The 19,057-nt window shown below is 36.2% G+C and overlaps 1 protein-coding gene across 1 annotated transcript in view; it reads right to left on the bottom strand.

Moving 5' to 3' along the window:
• LOC149777677 (uncharacterized) overlaps window positions 1–19,057 on the bottom strand; it is a 193,720-nt gene that overhangs the window by 37,838 nt on the left and 136,825 nt on the right. Inside the window, exons 32-36 of the mRNA XM_089940394.1 lie at window positions 15,856–16,023; window positions 15,003–15,029; window positions 12,365–12,481; window positions 9,492–9,650; window positions 8,978–9,112 (exon numbers count right to left, since the gene is read on the bottom strand). Of these exons, the coding sequence (XP_089796520.1) occupies window positions 8,978–9,112; window positions 9,492–9,650; window positions 12,365–12,481; window positions 15,003–15,029; window positions 15,856–16,023 (606 nt within the window). The remainder of the gene's footprint in view (window positions 1–8,977; window positions 9,113–9,491; window positions 9,651–12,364; window positions 12,482–15,002; window positions 15,030–15,855; window positions 16,024–19,057) is intronic.

Below are 19,057 nucleotides of genomic sequence, written 5' to 3'. Positions count from 1 at the left end.
GTTGAAAAGTGCCACAAAGTACTGCCCTGGGGCACACCCATCTCTTGCTCATGCAGATCTGAGATAGTAGAGCCCTTGAATTCTCCGTCTGAGAGAAAGTTGGATATGAAAGAGGGCAGACGGCCTTTAGGACCCAGATCATGCAGGTCATTTAGTATCCCATACTTCCATGTCGTGTCATAGGCCTTTTCTATATCGAAGAAAACCACTACTAAATGTTCCTTCTTGATAAATGCATTGTGAATAAATGTTTCCAGTCTAACCAGGTGATCATTAGTGTTGCAGCCATAACAAAAGCCACTTTGAAAAGGAGATATTACTTTATTAGTTTCCAAGTACCATACAAGCGGAGAACTGATCATTAGTACCATTGTTCTGCACACACAACTCATCAGTTGATTGATAGTAGAACCTGTGCTATCTTTACCTGGTTTGGGAACTGGTATTACACTTGCTTCTTTCCAAATCTTAGGTACATTACCGGTAATCCATAAATCATTGAAGATTTTCAAATGAGATGTTAAGGATGATTCTTGAGGGTGTTTCAAAAACTGATAAATGTATTTTGTCAGGCCCAGCAGATGTATCATGGGCCTTGTCTAAAGCCTCCATAAGCTCCGATAGTGAGAACAGTTGGTTATAACTTTCGGAGTTGTTGGATGTGAATTTGTGAATTTTCTTTTTTAATTTTTAATCTTCAGAAGGCTTCTGAATTATTAGATGATGGGGAATTTTTTGAGAAACTACCAGCAAGAATATTTGCTATGGCATCTTTTGAACTAAAATTGTTATTGTTCAATTTCAGATGTCAGAGATAATTGAGTTTTCTCTTTCCACTTATTTTGCAGTTAGTATCCCAAACTTTCATCATGATATTTGTTTGCTTTCTTTGATTGTGTGGTGAGCTTTTGCCCGGAGAATACAGTATTTACTTAAATTTTCAGGTGTCAGATGATTGTTAAATTTTCTTTGCTTCTCCGCGTTGTCTATTGGCCTCTTTACATTCTTTAGTGACCCAAGGGTTTTGGATTCCTTTACAGTTCAGTGTGGACTTAGGAATGGATTCTTCAACAACTTCGATAAAATAGAAGTAAAATCCTGAATAAGGTCATTAACATTGAAAAGGGTACCCTCATTCAGCCTAGTTTTACTGAGTGTTTCATTTTTGGTCCAGTCAGCCTTCTTTTTATTCCATTATGGAAATGTGTCATCAATTGTAGAGTGAATATTTTCAAGGGAGACTGAAAAGTGATCATTGCTGTGAAGGTTGTTGTTGTTGTTGTGGGGTTTAACGCCATTTTTCAGCACATGATTGGCTATACATGGCAGCCAGTAATAATGGTGGAGGAAGAAACCGGAAAAACCCTGGAAAGAACCACCGACCCACGAGAAGCTACTGGCAAGCTTTCTCACATACCCACATTGGCTGAATCCATGACTCGAACCCACGCAGACAGAGGTGAGATGGCAGTGATCTGTAACAGAGAGCGCTTTAAACCACTCGGCCACTCGGGGCCCCTGCTGTGAAGGTCATCAGCATGCTTCCAATCATAGTCCAAAAGCAGCGATGGGGAACAAATTGTCAAATCGATACACATGTATGTACAAGTTCCTGGGTGTAAATATGTCGGTGATTTGGTGTTATATAGACATAAATTGTGTCTAGAAATGAAGTCTCCTACTTTGTGACCTCTGTCACTTATGTGGTTTGATCCACATAAAATATTATGGGCAATAAAATCCCCTAAATAAAGAAATGGTGCAGGAAGTTGTTGAAAAAGTTTGTTTAAATCATTTGGTACTATGTTGGTGTTTGGTGGTATATAAATAGAACAAAACGTAATCACTAGGTGTAGATTGACACTTACAGCAATGGCTTATAAATCTGTTTAAGGGGATGACATTGTGAGCAGTCCTATTGTTCACAATGACAGAAACTCCTCCAGAGACCTTCTCACCATTTTTAAAGTAGTTGTTAAAAAGGGCATAGTTTTTAAGTGTGATGTTATCTGTATCTTTTAAGAATATTTCCTGCAGGCATAGTACTGCAGGATCATGTCCATTTAGAAGCAGAAGAATATCATTGTAGTTGGCTATAAGTCCTCGACAGTTCCTTTGTATTATGGTGTTCTTCATTATCAGTTTAAAATAGAGATTATGTAGCTAGGTTAGGCTTTTCACAGGGGCACTCCATGTGGTTATTTTTCTGGAGGAAGTATCAGGTTAAATATTTTGTTTGCAGGTCTGGAGCCACCATGAGAACTTGGAGCAGTTTCTTCTGCATCCATGTCCTCAAAGTTGCCAAACCGATTGTGTAGCATAATGGGGTCATCAGACCCATTTGCTGCCTGTTTGTTTGTTGTTACTTTTTCTTTTTTTTGAGATTTAGGTAATGGGGTTGTTGTTGAAAGTTGTCTACATGGAGATTGTGTTTCTTTGTGCCTCGTAGCGCTGAATGTTAGTAGTTGTGGTTATATCTCACGCTATCAAATTCTCTGTGGCACACTATTACTGGTAGCCCCTCTAGAATATCTCACACTATCAAATTCTCTATGGCACACTGTTACTGGTAGCCCCTCCAGAATATCTCACACTATCAAATTATCTATGGCATACTGCTACTGGTAGCCCCTCCAGAATATCTCACACTATCAAATTCGCTATGGCACATTGTTACTGGTAGCCCCTCCAGAATATCTCAAACTATCATATGCTCTATGGCACACTGCTACTGGTAGCCCCTCCAGAATATCTCACACTATCAAATGCTCTATGGCACACTGCTACTGGTAGCCCCTCCAGAATATCTCACACTATCAAATTCTCTATATCACACTGCTACTGGTAGCCCCTCCAGAATACCTCACACTATCAAATGCTCTATGGCACACTGCTACTGGTAGCCCCTCTAGAATATCTCACACTATCAAATTCTCTATGGCACACTGCTACTGGTAGCCCCTCTAGAATATCTCACACTATCAAATTCTCTATGGCACACTGCTACTGGTAGCCCCTCCAGAATATCTCATACTATCAAATGCTCTATGGCACACTGCTACTGGTAGCCCCTCCAGAATATCTCACACTATCAAATTCTCTATGGCACACTGCTACTGGTAGCCCCTCCAGAATATCTCACACTATCAAATGTTCTATGGCACACTGCTACTGGTAGCCCCTCCAGAATATCTCACACTATCAAATGCTCTATGGCACACTGCTACTGGTAGCCCCTCTAGAATATCTCACACTATCAAATGCTCTATGGCACACTGCTACTGGTAGCCCCTCTAGAATATCTCACACTATCAAATTCTCTATGGCACACTGCTACTGGTAGCCCCTCCAGAATATCTCAGACTATCAAATGCTCTATGGCACACTGCTACTGGTAGCCCCTCCAGAATATCTCACACTATCAAATGCTCTATGGCACACTGCTACTGGTAGCCCCAACAGAATATCTCACAATATCAAATTGTTTGTGGCATATGGCTACTCAGGTAATGTAATTTTGTAGGCAATATGTATGACTGTTTATAATGTTATTTCATAGACCATATGTATGACTGGTTGTGGTGTAATTTTGTAGACCATGTGTATGACTGGTTATAATGTTATTTTGTATACTATATGTATGACTGGTTATAATGTAATTTTTTAGACAATATGGATGACTGTTTATAATGTTATTTCATAGACCATATATATGACTGGTTATGATGTTATTTTGTAGACCAGTATGACTGATTATGATTTCTTTTTGTAGACCAGTATGGCTGGTTATTATGTTATGTTGAAGACCATATGTATGACTGGTTATGGTGTTATTTTGTAGAACAGTATGGTTGGTTATAATGCTATTTTTATATCATGTGCATGACTGGTTATTGTTATTTTGTAGACCATGTGTATGACTGGTTATGGTGTTATTTTGTAGACTATATGTATGACTGGTTATAATATAATTCTGAAGACCATTTGTGTGTGGTGTTATTTTGTAGACCATGTGATTGACTGGTTATTATTTTATTTTGCAGACCATGTGTATGACTGGTTATGGTGTTATTTTGTAGACTATATGTATAACTGGTTATAATGTAATTTTGAAGACCATGTGCATATGGTGTTATTTTGTAGACCATATGTATGACTGGTCATGATGTCATTTTGTAGACCATGCATATGACTGGTTACAATGTTATTTTTTAGACCATGTGTATGTGGTGTTATTTTTTAGACCATGTGTATGACTGGTTATGATGTTATTTTGTAGGCCATGCATATGACTGGTTACAAATGTTATTTTGTAGACCATGTGTATGTGGTGTTATTGTTTAGACCATGTGTGACTAGTTATGATGTTATTTTGTAGACCATGCATATGACTGGTTACAATGTTATTTTGGAGACCATGTGTATGTGGTGTTATTGTTTAGACCATGTGTATGACTAGTTATGATGTCATTTTGTAGACCATGCATATGGCTGGTTACAATGTTATTTTTTAGACCATGTTATGTGGTGGTTTTTTTTTAGACCATGTGTATGACTAGTTATTTTGTAGAGTTATTGGTTACCAATGATTCTTCTACAAACAATAAGTAATGGATGATTAGGACAAGAATACCAATACAGAATAAAAAGCTTTCTTTAGCTTAATAGGTTATGACCCCTTAGCTTTGGACCTTATCACAAGGCCTTCATCAGAGGAATGACTTCCAAATGTTGACCTTATCACAAGGCCTTCATCAGAGGAATGACTTCCAAATGTTGACCTTATTACAAGGCCTTCATCAGAGGAATGACTTCCTAATGGTTGACCTTATCACAAGGCCTTCATCAGAGGAATGACTTCCAAATGTTGACCTTATCACAAGGCCTTCATCAGAGGAATGACTTCCTAATGTTGACCTTATCACAAGGCCTTCATCTGAGGAATGACTTCCTAATGTTGACCTTATCACAAGGCCTTCATCAGAGGAATGACTTCCTAATGTTGACCTTATCACAAGGCCTTCATCAGAGGAATGACTTCCTAATGGTTGACCTTATCACAAGGCCTTCATCAGAGGAATGACTTCCTAATGTTGACCTTATCACAAGGCCTTCATCAGAGGAATGACTTCCTAATGGTTGACCTTATCACAAGGCCTTCATCAGAGGAATGACTTCCTAATGTTGACCTTATCACAAAGCCTTCATCAGAGGAATGACTTCCTAATGTTGACCTTATCACAAGGCCTTCATCAGAGGAATGACTTCCTAATGGTTGACCTTATCACAAGGCCTTCATCAGAGGAATGACTTCCTAATGTTGACCTTATCACAAAGCCTTCATCAGAGGAATGACTTCCTAATGTTGACCTTATCACAAAGCCTTCATCAGAGGAATGACTTCCTAATGTTGACCTTATCACAAGGCCTTCATCAGAGGAATGACTTCTAATGTTGACCTTATCACAAAGCCTTCATCAGAGGAATGACTTCCTAATGTTGACCTTATCACAAAGCCTTCATCAGAGGAATGACTTCCTAATGTTGACCTTATCACAAAGCCTTCATCAGAGGAATGACTTTCTAATGTTGACCTTATCACAAAGCCTTCATCAGAGGAATGACTTCCTAATGTTGACCTTATCACAAGGCCTTCATCAGAGGAATGACTTCTAATGTTGACCTTATCACAAAGCCTTCATCAGAGGAATGACTTCCTAATGTTGACCTTATCACAAAGCCTTCATCAGAGGAATGACTTCTAATGTTGACCTTATCACAAAGCCTTCATCAGAGGAATGACTTCCTAATGTTGACCTTATCACAAAGCCTTCATCAGAGGAATGACTTCCTAATGTTGACCTTATCACAAAGCCTTCATCAGAGGAATGACTTCCTAATGTTGACCTTATCACAAAGCCTTCATCAGAGGAATGACTTCCTAATGTTGACCTTATCACAAGGCCTTCATCAGAGGAATGACTTCCTAATGGTTGACCTTATCACAAGGCCTTCATCTGAGGAATGACTTCCAAATGTTGACCTTATCACAAGGCCTTCATCAGAGGAATGACTTCCTAATGTTGACCTTATCACAAAGCCTTCATCAGAGGAATGACTTCTAAATGTTGACCTTATCACAAAGCCTTCATCAGAGGAATGACTTCTAAATGTTGACCTTATCACAAGGCCTTCATCAGAGGAATGACTTCCTAATGTTGACCTTATCACAAAGCCTTCATCAGAGGAATGACTTCCTAATGTTGACCTTATCACAAGGCCTTCATCAGAGGAATGACTTCCTAATGGTTGACCTTATCACAAGGCCTTCATCTGAGGAATGACTTCCAAATGTTGACCTTATCACAAGGCCTTCATCAGAGGAATGACTTCCTAATGTTGACCTTATCACAAAGCCTTCATCAGAGGAATGACTTCTAAATGTTGACCTTATCACAAAGCCTTCATCAGAGGAATGACTTCTAAATGTCAACCTTATCACAAAGCCTTCATCTGAGGAATGACTTCTAATGTTGACCTTATCACAAAGCCTTCATCAGAGGAATGACTTCTAAATGTCGACCTTATCACAAAGCCTTCATCAGAGGAATGACTTCTAATGTTGACCTTATCACAAAGCCTTCATCAGAGGAATGACTTCCTAATGTTGACCTTATCACAAAGCCTTCATCAGAGGAATGACTTCTAATGTTGACCTTATCACAAAGCCTTCATCAGAGGAATGACTTCTAAATGTCGACCTTAACACAAAGCCTTCATCAGAGGAATGACTTCTAAATGTTTACCTTATCACAAGGCCTTCATCAGTGGAATGACTTCTAAAGGTTGACCTTATCACAAGACCTTCATCATAGGAATGACTTCTAAATGTTGACTTTATCACAAAGCCTTCATCAGAGGAATGACTTTTGGACTAGAGTCACGTGATCAACTACATGTCGACCATATGACAAAACACTTCTGTACAATGGCTGAAGTTCCAATCCAAAATCACGGCTCAGTACTAGCTCCCCCTCCATGATTTCAACAGCTTCTCTTATTTTCCTCCTCTCTCTACCGAGTGATCTTATATTATTCCAAGAAATAATATGCCCTGATTCTTTGCAATATTCACCAACTGTTGTCAAAGATTCTTTGCAATATTCACCAACTGTTGTCAAAGATTCTTTGCAATATTCACCAACTGTTGTCAAAGATTCTTTGCAATATTCACCAACTGTTGTCAAAGATTCTTTGCAATATTCACCAACTGTTGTCAAAGATTCTTTGCAATATTCACCAACTGTTGTCAAAGATTCTTTGCAATATTCACCAACTGTTGTCAAAGATTCTTTGCAATATTCACCAACTGTTGTCAAAGATTCTTTGCAATATACACCAACTGTTGTCAAAGATTCTTTGCAATATACACCAACTGTTGTCAAAGATTTTTTGCAATATACACCAACTGTTGTCAAAGATTCTTTGCAATATTCACCAACTGTTGTCAAAGATTCTTTGCAATATTCACCAACTGTTGTCAAAGATTCTTTGCAATATTCACCAACTGTTGTCAAAGATTCTTTGCAATATACACCAACTGTTGTCAAAGATTCTTTGCAATATACACCAACTGTTGTCAAAGATTCTTTGCAATATTCACTAACTGTTGTCAAGGATTTTTTGCAATATACACCAACTGTTGTCAAGGATTTTTTGCAATATACACCAACTGTTGTCAAAGATTCTTTGCAATATACACCAACTGTTGTCAAAGATTCTTTGCAATATTCACCAACTGTTGTCAAAGATTCTTTGCAATATACACCAACTGTTGTCAAAGATTCTTTGCAATATTCACTAACTGTTGTCAAAGATTCTTTGCAATATTCACCAACTGTTGTCAAAGATTCTTTGCAATATACACCAACTGTTGTCAAAGATTCTTTGCAATATTCACCAACTGTTGTCAAAGATTCTTTGCAATATTCACCAACTGTTGTCAAAGATTCTTTGCAATATACACCAACTGTTGTCAAAGATTCTTTGCAATATACACCAACTGTTGTCAAAGATTCTTTGCAATATTCACTAACTGTTGTCAAAGATTCTTTGCAATATACACCAACTGTTGTCAAGGATTCTTTGCAATATTCACTAACTGTTGTCAAAGATTCTTTGCAATATACACCAACTGTTGTCAAAGATTCTTTGCAATATTCACTAACTGTTGTCAAAGATTCTTTGCAATATACACCAACTGTTGTCAAAGATTCTTTGCAATATTCACTAACTGTTGTCAAAGATTCTTTGCAATATACACCAACTGTTGTCAAGGATTCTTTGCAATATTCACTAAATGTTGTCAAAGATTCTTTGCAATATACACCAACTGTTGTCAAGGATTCTTTGCAATATTCACCAACTGTTGTCAAAGATTCTTTGCAATATACACCAACTGTTGTCAAGGATTCTTTGCAATATTCACCAACTGTTGTCGAGGATTTTTTGCAATATTCACTAACTGTTGTCAAGGATTCTTTGCAATATTCACCAACTGTTGTCAAGGATTCTTTGCAATATTCACAAACTGCTGTCAAGGATTCTTGTCAATATTCACCAACTGCTGTCAAGGATTCTTTGCAATATTCACCAACTGCTGTCAATGATTCTTTGTTATATTCACCAACTGCTGTCAAGGATTCTTTGCAATATTCACCAACTGCTGTCAAGGACTGTTTGTTATATTCACCAAATGCTGTCAAGCATTCTTTGCAATATTCACCAACTGCTCTCAAAGATTCCTTGCTGGTGTATAACCATTCTTAACACTCATCTCCAGTCATGTAGTGGCTTCCCCAATGTAGTCTTTCCCACAATTATCACACTTCCATCATTATAAGAAACTTGAAAATGTATAATATAAGAACATAACAAATGATCCTAAACAGACAGACAGACATACATACACACTTACCCTGATTATTTGAGGGTTGGCACATCAAAGCACTGCCATTTCTGTCCTGTTCCCGTTGTTTCTGTTGATTTTCTGCAATCATCTGTTGGATGTTTAGGATAACCTCATTTCTGTACTTTTCACAGGTGGACTGGGCTGAAAATTGCAAGTATATTAAAATTCAATAAATATCATTGTTTTTAATATCATCATCATCATCACTGTAATGGTCCTAATTGTAATTATCATTATCATTTTCATCACCCTCTTTCATAATCTGACAACTGAGGACCCTTGAGTCCCAATGATTTCCATTATATTTGAATGGGTCTATTTCATACATTTTAGTCCCAATGATCAAAATATTTACATTGTGTGTCAAAACTAATCTCATTGTGAAAACATGTGGACTTATTATCAATGCTAGTTGTTTGAGTACTATCATGTCAATATCTTCTTTTCATTGATAATCACATTGATCCAACTTTTTTTTAGTATGCTTTACATTGGATTTCCAATACTAGACTGATTATACCTTTGTTACAATCTACAATGTTTCTCTCAGAATCCACAAACTCTTCCTGGCAAGTGCATGCATTGATCTGGCAGACAGCAGATGGGAAGTGCTTACAGCTGCTTGAGCATTTGTCCACCTTGCAGGCTTTTGGCTGGCTTCCAATGGGACAGGCTTTACCTTGAAAAATAGATAATGGGGATCATCAATGGCATGTGCAGTTGACTTCTTGGGTGCAGATGACTCAGTGCAAATTATTGCCTGAATACAGATGACTTTAGTGCAAATGACTGAGTGTAGATGACTGCCTGGGTGCAGATGACTGCCTGAGTGCAGATGACTGTGTGGGTGCAGATGACTATCTGTGAGCATGAGGGAAGAGTTTAAGCTAAAAAACATTAAATTACCAAGTGATCTAGGAAATATTTGTACACAGTCAATCACAAGTCGTCGTTTTGACCTAATCAATTAGTGAGCCAAAGCAGTACAAACTGACTGCCAACACTGCAATAAAGCAGTACAAACTGACTGCCAACACAGCAATAAAGCAGTACAAACTGACTGCCAACACAGCAATAAAGCAGTATTAACTGAATGCCAACACAGCAATAAATCTGTACAAACTGAATGCCAACACAGCAATAAAGCAGTATTAACTGAATGCCAACACAGCAATAAAGTAGTACAAACTGACTGCAACACAGCAATAATGCAGTACAAACTGAATGCCAACACTGCAATAAAGCAGTACAAACTGAATGCCAACACAGCAATAATGCAGTACAAACTGAATGCCAACACTGCAATAAAGCAGTACAAACTGAATGCCAACACAGCAATAAGGCAATACAAACTGAATGCCAACACAGCAATACAGCAGTATTAACTGAATGCCAACACAGCAATAAAGCAGTACAAACTGAATGCCAACACAACAATAAGGCAATACAAACTGAATGCCAACACAGCAATAAGGCAATACAAACTGAATGCCAACACAGCAATAAGGCAATACAAACTGAATGCCAACACAGAAATAAAGCAGTACAAACTGAATGCCAATACAGCAATAAGGCAGTACAAACTGAATGCCAGCACAACAATAAGACAATACAAACTGAATGCCAACACAGCAATAAAGCAGTATTAACTGAATGCCAACACAGCAATAAAGCAGTACAAACTGAATGCCAACACAGCAATAAGGCAATACAAACTGAATGCCAACACAGCAATAAGGCAATACAAACTGAATGCCAACACAGCAATAAAGCAATACAAACTGAATGCCAACACAGAAATAAAGCAGTACAAACTGAATGCCAATGCAGCAATAAGGCAGTACAAACTGAATGTCAACACAACAATAAGGCAATACAAACTGAATGCCAACACAGCAATAAAGCAGTACAAACTGAATGCCAACACAGCAATAAGGCAGTACAAACTGAATGCCAACACAGCAATAAGGCAATACAAACTGACTGTCAACACATCAATAAAGATGTGCTCAAAATTAACAGTAGATCTTGACATCCTAATAGAAAGTGAACTGATAAAAAATCTTTAAATTGCTTCCCAAAGGAAATTAGCAATTTTTCATCAATTATGATACAATTGGCACACATTTGGTATTCTATATACTTGCTTATAAGTCATGTCTATTTATAATGGGATGGAATTGTGCAGCTTAGCTACCTACAAAAACCAATATGCCAATCAAAGTTTGATTGTCTTCCATTAGTGATTTTTGTTTAATCCTGCTAAGAACAAATTAAACATGTATTATGAAAAATAGTTTGAGGATTGCTATAATAATGGCCTCAGAATCTAATTTGGTAATCTAAAAATCTAATTTGGTAATCTAAAAATCTAATTTTGGTAATCTTATTTTTGGTAATCTAAAAATCTAACTTGGTAATCAAAAAATCTAATTTGGTAATCTAAAAATCTAATTTGGTAATAAAAAAATCTAATTTGGTATTCTAAAAATCTAATTTGGTATTCTAAAAATCTAATTTGGTCATCAACATATGAATCAATTAAGCCTATAACATTGCAACTGTCCATGTCAGTTTTTCCTTATTCACAGTAACAAGGGTTTTGTGAAAGAGTCCAAATTTTAAAAAAATGTCAAAACAATACCAAATTGCTGTAATGACCTGAAATTCCAAGCCAGTTGTCTAAACATGGTTAAGGATGCCAAATTCCATTTGTCTATACTGAGTAGCGTCTTATACAATCCTACTAACAAGCCTCTTACAGCATATTGACATAACTGAAGCTAGCAGTGGGGCGAAAACTTTGGGTATCCATGATGTAATTAGCTTTTGTGCATTTAATTACATTTTTAGCCCATGATAGGCTGTACAGCTCATGATAGGCTGTATAGATCATGGTAGGCTGTACAGCATATGATAGTCTGTACAGTTCATGATAGGTTGTATAGCTCTGATGATAGGCTCTATAGCTCATTATAGACTATACAGTGCATGACAGGATGTACAGCACATGATATGCTGTACAGCATAGGTAGGCTGTATATATCATGGTAGACTGTATATCTCAAGATTGGCTGTACAGCTCATGATAGGTTGTACAGCTCATGGTAGGCTGTACAGCAGTGTATTTGGTGAAGGAAGAAACCTGTAAGACTCTAGGAAGAATCACTGACCAACAGGAAGCGTTTGGCAAGTTTTCTCACATGTTGGCAGGGCCAAGATTCCAACCCACATGGTCATAGATGAGACATCAGTGATCTGTAAAGGTGAGCACCTTTGACCTCTTGGCTACCCAGGGCCCCACCAAAATGTGACTGTGTTATGTCCTAAATCATGCTTTTATGAATGGCATTATAGAGAGGATTTTCAATACTAAGGGAACGCTATACTTACACTGGTCCTGACAGTTCTGAGGAGATATCATTGTCTTGGAATTGTCATACATTTTACAGCTGTTACATGGATCTCCTCCTCCTGGGCAGGCTACTGGCTGTGATCCGCTGGGACAGGCTAAGGTAATAGAAAGGAATCATTCATTAAGATCATCAAAATTCAGGCTAAAGTGATAGAAAAAGAAAACATTCGTTATGATCATCAAAATTCAGGCTAAAATGATAGAAAGGAATCACTCATTATGATAATCAAAATTCACAGCACAACAGATAAGCAATGTGACACAATCAAGTAGAAAGGTAATGTGACAGTCTAGAACTGACTCATAATATGACACATTCTATTCTCATCTCTCTCTCTCTCTTTATTTATCTATCTCAAAAAGGAATGGAGATTCCTTTTAACTTAATAAGAAAATGGCACTATGGTTGGATTCCTAAGCTTTTTTGTCTAAATGGTATACTGTGGCACTATAACTGGATTTTGAAGTTTTTGGTGAAATTGTGTGATGTGGTGCTATGTACAGATTACATCTTTCTGTCTAAATGGTCTTGTGATGCATCTGGCGTATCATGTTATTTAACTTAAAACAGCTAAATGGAAAGGTTAATGCAGATCAATGGAATATGAAATACAGGTCACTGTAGTGACGGAGTTTTTATTGAAGAGTGTAGTACATTTCAAGAACCATCTACATACCAAGTTTTACATGACTCTGCAAGTGTCTCGGAAACAAAGCTGATCATAAAAGATTAATGCCGGTCAATATATGTAAACACTAGTTAGGCATGGTACAATACATGTACATCCCATGTTAAAAGTGCCTTTGTATACACTAGTTAGGCACAGTACAATACAAATACATTCCATGTTAAAAGTGCATTTGCATACACTAGCTGGGCACACTACAATACATGTACATCCCATGTTAAAAGTGCCTTTGTATACACTAGCTGGGCATGGTACAATACATGTACATCCCATGTTAAAAGTGCCTTTGTAAACACTAGCTGGGTACAGTACAATATATGTGCATCCCCCATGCTAAAAGTGCCTTAAAGTTTGTAGATACTAGTTGGGCATGGTACAGTACATGTACATCCCATGCTAAAGGTGCCTTTGTAGGCACTAATTGTCATGGTACAATACATGTACATCCCATGTTAAAAGTGCATTTGCATACACTAGCTGGGCACACTACAATACATATACATCCCATGTTAAAAGTGCCTTTGTATACACTAGTTAGGCATGGTACAATACATGTACATCCCATGTTAAAAGTGCCTTTGTATACACTAGCTGGGCACAGTACAATACATGTACATCCCATGTTAAAAGTGCCTTTGTAGACACTAGTTGGGCACAGTACAAAATATGTACATCTCATGGTAAAAGTGCCTTTGTAGACACTAGTTGGGCATGGTACACGGTACAATGTATGTACATCCCATGCTAAAAGTGCCTTTGTAGACACTAGTTGGGCATGGTACACGGTACAATATATGTACATCCCATGCTAAAAGTGCCTTTGTAGACACTAGTTGGGCATGGTACACGGTACAGTGTATGTACATCTCATGCTAAAAGTGCCTTAAGTTTGTAGGCATTAGTTGGGCATTACAAGACATGCTTAAAAGTGCCTTTATAGACACTAGTTGGGCATTACATGACATGCTTAAAAGTGCCTTTATAGACACTAGTTGGGCATGGTACAATACATGTACATCTCATGCTAAAAGTGCCTTTGTAGGCATTAGTTGGGCATTACATAACATGCTTAAAATTGCCTAGTTGGGCCTGGTTGATTCTCGAGATTACTAAGCAACAGGTGTCATGATTCTGAACCTCAGTCAATGTATGCTGTTATGAAGAATTTTTTTTTAAAATACACAAATCATAACTGTTACTTATGAACCTAAGGTTTCTTTAATAAACTAAGTGTAAGCCATCCACATTTTGAGCAAGGAACATAGTCATGAACAAAAATTATAGTGCTAAACCATTTTTTACTAGGACCACAGTGACTTGGCCCTTTGACCCCAAAATAAAACACAAGCCATCCACAACTTTCGAAACTGAAACTTGTATGTCAAAATTATTTTCAAGTATCTGTCATTGTGACCATGACTTCTGACCCCAAAATTAATAGGTTGCTAACTTACTTCAAGTGCAAGTCATCCACAAAGTCTAATCCATGTCTGTAATTTAAAGTTATTCTGCATAAACCATTTTTTGTCTTTTAAGTAACAATGACGTTAACCTTTGATGCCAATATCAAAAGACTTCTTCACCAGACCAAATGCAAGTAATCCACAAAGTTTGGCCTGGGTCTGTAGGTGGAGCTAATGTTACTGTCCTGAAATAATTTTTCTTGTTCAGTCAGTGACCTTAACCTTTTGATCCAAATAGTGACAAACTTCTTTTTCACCCCAAATCCAAGTTTTTTACAAAGTGTGGTAACATGGTAACAGTAGGTGCTGAAAAACTTGAGTTATTGTGTGGGAACAAAGTAGGGAACAGATGGACTGCTTGACTGATGGACCGATGGACAGATGGTCCATATCAAAACATGTTTGAAATCAAAGTCATTAAAATAAATAAAATTTACAAAGAGATAAGTTAAAACTATACTCACTTGCTCTCACAAAAGTTGTATTTGGACCTGGAAATGTTTTTAAAATATATGCATGAAGAAAAATGCAACAGATATTGCAAAAATTATGCATAACTACAAGTATCAAAAATAAAGACTGGCTTTTATCTGATGTTCTTTTGATTTAGCAGGATAATTCAGTCACTGAGTGCCAAGGTGGCAAAATGGGCAGGGGTCAGGCCTGAAGTTTGTATGTTTAATACTTGAATTAAATGTATCTGTACATGACAATTATTAAAGAGGAATTATTAATTTTTTTAGATGAGAAATCCCCATCTGATGGATATGAAAATTTTTAACTGACTAACTTAGCATATGATTTCTTGCAAAGTTAAGAGCAAAAGTATAAAGTAGAATATGTGGAAAATTTCAACAAGAAATAAGTGAGAACAAAGTTTTGAAACAGGACATGGAATCTGACATTTAAATTTACATGTCAGATGTAAGCATCTGTTCAATCTGGTACACCAGTATTGAATAAAATAATTGATTGAACAATCAAATTAATCATGTACAGTGAGAAATTCTCTAAACATTTCTAGAGACTTAGAACCAGAGTGTAAGTGAGAAGAAAATAAGAATGAAATATTTGTACAAAAATGTATGCTCATTTGTAAGTTGGGTCTAACTGCAAAATAATGTAGAACCTGGTCTGCCATTGCATAATGTCCAAGCAGATCAGGGTCTATGTTGTTTGTTCTATTGATTACTCCTAACAAACTGCATATTTAACCCAGATTTTACATGACATAATTACATTTAAATACATGCAGCATGTAAAAATCAGAAGTGGGTGCTATATATATAAAAAAAGACAACTTATAACTTCACTTGCCATTTGCTATGCAATTTAGAGCCGGATCACGTGAGAAGCTTCCAGGTACAAATGCTCCCTGGTCATTGACACACCAGCAATAACTGCCCTTACATTGCTTGTACTGGTATGTCCCATTGTCTGTACACTCTGGAAACAATGGCATGTTGTCATCCACCACTGCTGCATCTATTACAAAGTGATTGAAAGCTTTTTTAAAAATACAGAGAAATGTATGTATAAAAGAACACTCCAAGTATTAAAACTTGTCAACAAAAGGACACTCAAAGGATTACAAGTGGTCTATAAAAGACACTCCAAGGATTACAACTTGTCTATAAGGGACACTCCAAGGATTACCACTTGACTACAAAGGATACTCCAAGGATTACCACTTGACTATAAAGGACTCACCAAGGGTTATAATTTGTCTATAATGGAGACTCCAAGGATTACAATTTCTCTATAAATGACACTCCAAGTATTAAAATGTTCATATAAAGTACACTCTAAGGATTACAAATTGTCTATAAAGGACACTCTAATGATTATAAATTGTATGTAAAGTACGCTCTAAGGATTGCACATTGTCTATAAAGGACACTCCAATGATTACAAATTGTCTATAAAGGACACTCCAATGATTACATATTGTCCATAAAGGACACTCCAATGATTACAAATTGTCTATAAAGGACACTCCAATGATTACAACTTGTCTATAAAGGACACTCCAATGATTACAGCTTGTTCATAAAGGACACTTCAATGATTACATATTGTCCTTAAAGTACACTCTAAGGATTACAACTTGTCTATAAAGGGCTCTCTAATGATTACAAATTGTCTCTAAAGGACATTCCAATGATTGTAACTTGTCCAAGCCATCCAGTTCCTACAATATTTGCTACCTAAAGTAACCCAGTCTTGTAAATTTGTTGGGACACAATTACTGACCAGCAATTTATATTAGAATTATTTACCAGCATTTTGTATCAGAATTATTTACCATAATTTTGTATTAGAATTATTTACCAGCAATTTATATTAGAATTATTTACCAACATTTTGTATTAGAATTATTTACCAGTAATTTGTATTAGAATTATTTACCAGTAATTTGTATTAGAATTATTTACCAGCAATTTGTATTAGAATTATTTACCAGTCATTTTGTATTAGAATTATTTACCAGCAATTTGTATTAGAATTATTTACCAGTCATTTTTTATTAGAATTATTTACCAGCATTTTGTATTATACACTTCTCACTCAATAACTCATGCACAATGGGGTCCACAATCATAGACTGCACCATAAGTGAGGTGCGAGTTACAGAGGGACCTCCAAAATTTGAAGAAAAGAATTGCTTTGACATCTAGAAAACCGGGTGGGGTGGGGTGTGAAAAGCGTGCATTAGGGAACTGGGCTGTTTATTGACTGAATCCTCATTTTCCAACCACGAAGATAATAATTTTTAAAAACACTTTTTTTCAAATGAATTTGTTCATTATTCTGTTTAAATAACATTTATTTTCAAAATGTCCAACATATGAAAGATTGTTCCAACTGGTTTCAACAACCATCACATGTACGTGAATAAAATCTCTATTATGGCACTGCTTTTTGTTTTCTTGATGAGACTGGTCCCCATAGTGGTGTTTAATATTATCCTGCCAAATCTAGCGTCCACAGAGCAGGGAACTAGACAAACTGTTGATACACCACCAAACAAAAAAACACATGGCATTTATTTTGTGAGACAATTGTCTATGTTGAAACTCAATTTTGTATTTTTCAATTAAGACAATATTGATGTCGTGATTGCATTGGAAGCAATAATGAAACTTCTTATCATCCTTGAGGATATTTTTTAAGTACCAGTTCAAAAATTCTCTGAAACTCGCTGACCCATAATAGTCTGTATCTGTGAAATCAAGCTCTTTATTTTACGAAGTAATCATTTCGCTTGGCTGCCTTGTTATATTTGATCACAGTTATGAAAGAGTAGGTTAATTTAAGTTAGTTTATGTTACATACACAATAACATTTATAAGTGTTCAATTGATCAATTGAAGTGAGTTCACCTGACATATGACTGGGGCTGCTAGCTTTTAAGTTTATAGAATTTTTGTGCCTTTTAACTTTTCTTTTATTCCACCTCCTTTAATTTGATTCAAAAGACATAATTAAGATGATAATACAAAGGAAGCCAGATTTTAATTCAGTGCAACAATACAACAAATACTTCCAGAAGTCAGTTATCAAAACATGGTCGGCACTTAATTAGGTTCTCAGAGAAACGCTCGTGGACAATGCTGTTATGGTAGATTGATGCATTTTACGATTAATTACGAGAGGACATATTGCATTTATGATGATTACACTCAAAAGGAACTAAAAGACAGAACCAGAACACAAATTTCAATAGATAAAAAAATTATTTTAATTTGTATTTATTTATTCAAGTACTGCCTCCACTCAGTGTAAGTGACATTTTCATCAATCAAAATTTCTGTACATATCATTAATTACGGCATACTAGAAATGTCATTTGGAAAGAAAATGTAAAACCTTGCATGACCTATTTTTACATTTGATATTTCATAGTGTTGATTAAAATTTCCAGGTCCTTTGTACCGTTTTCAATGATATTTACTGGTATTTTGTATTATAATTATTTACTGGCATTGTGTATTAGGATTATTTACCAGTCATTCTGTATTAGAATTATTTACCAGTCATTTTGTATTGGAATTATCTACCAGTCATTTTGTATTGGAATTATTTACCAGTCATTCTGTATTAGAATTATTTACCAGTCATTTTGTATTGGAATTATCTACCAGTCATTTTGTATTGGAATTATTTACCAGTCATTCTGTATTAGAATTATTTACCAGACATTTTGTATTAGAATTATTTACCAGACATTCTGTATTAGAATTATCTACCAATCATTTTGTATTAGAATTATTTACCAGTCATTCTGTATTAGAATTATTTACTAGTCATTCTGTATTAGAATTATTTACCAGTCATTTTGTATTGGAATTATCTACCAGTCATTTTGTATTAGAATTATTTACCTGACATTTCATATTAGAATTATTTACCAGGGATTTCATATTGGAATTATTTACCAGTCACACCTGTGTCATTTTTAGTAACTGTGCATTTCAATTCCACACCTGTTATTTTATTAGCAATGCATATATGAGGA

The sequence above is a fragment of the Sinohyriopsis cumingii genome, chromosome 17 (assembly GCF_028554795.1).
Source record: "Sinohyriopsis cumingii isolate HCF-2022 chromosome 17, ASM2855479v2, whole genome shotgun sequence".
Classification (NCBI taxonomy): domain Eukaryota; kingdom Metazoa; phylum Mollusca; class Bivalvia; order Unionida; family Unionidae; genus Sinohyriopsis; species Sinohyriopsis cumingii.
This window is presented reverse-complemented; position numbering and strand designations above follow the sequence as displayed.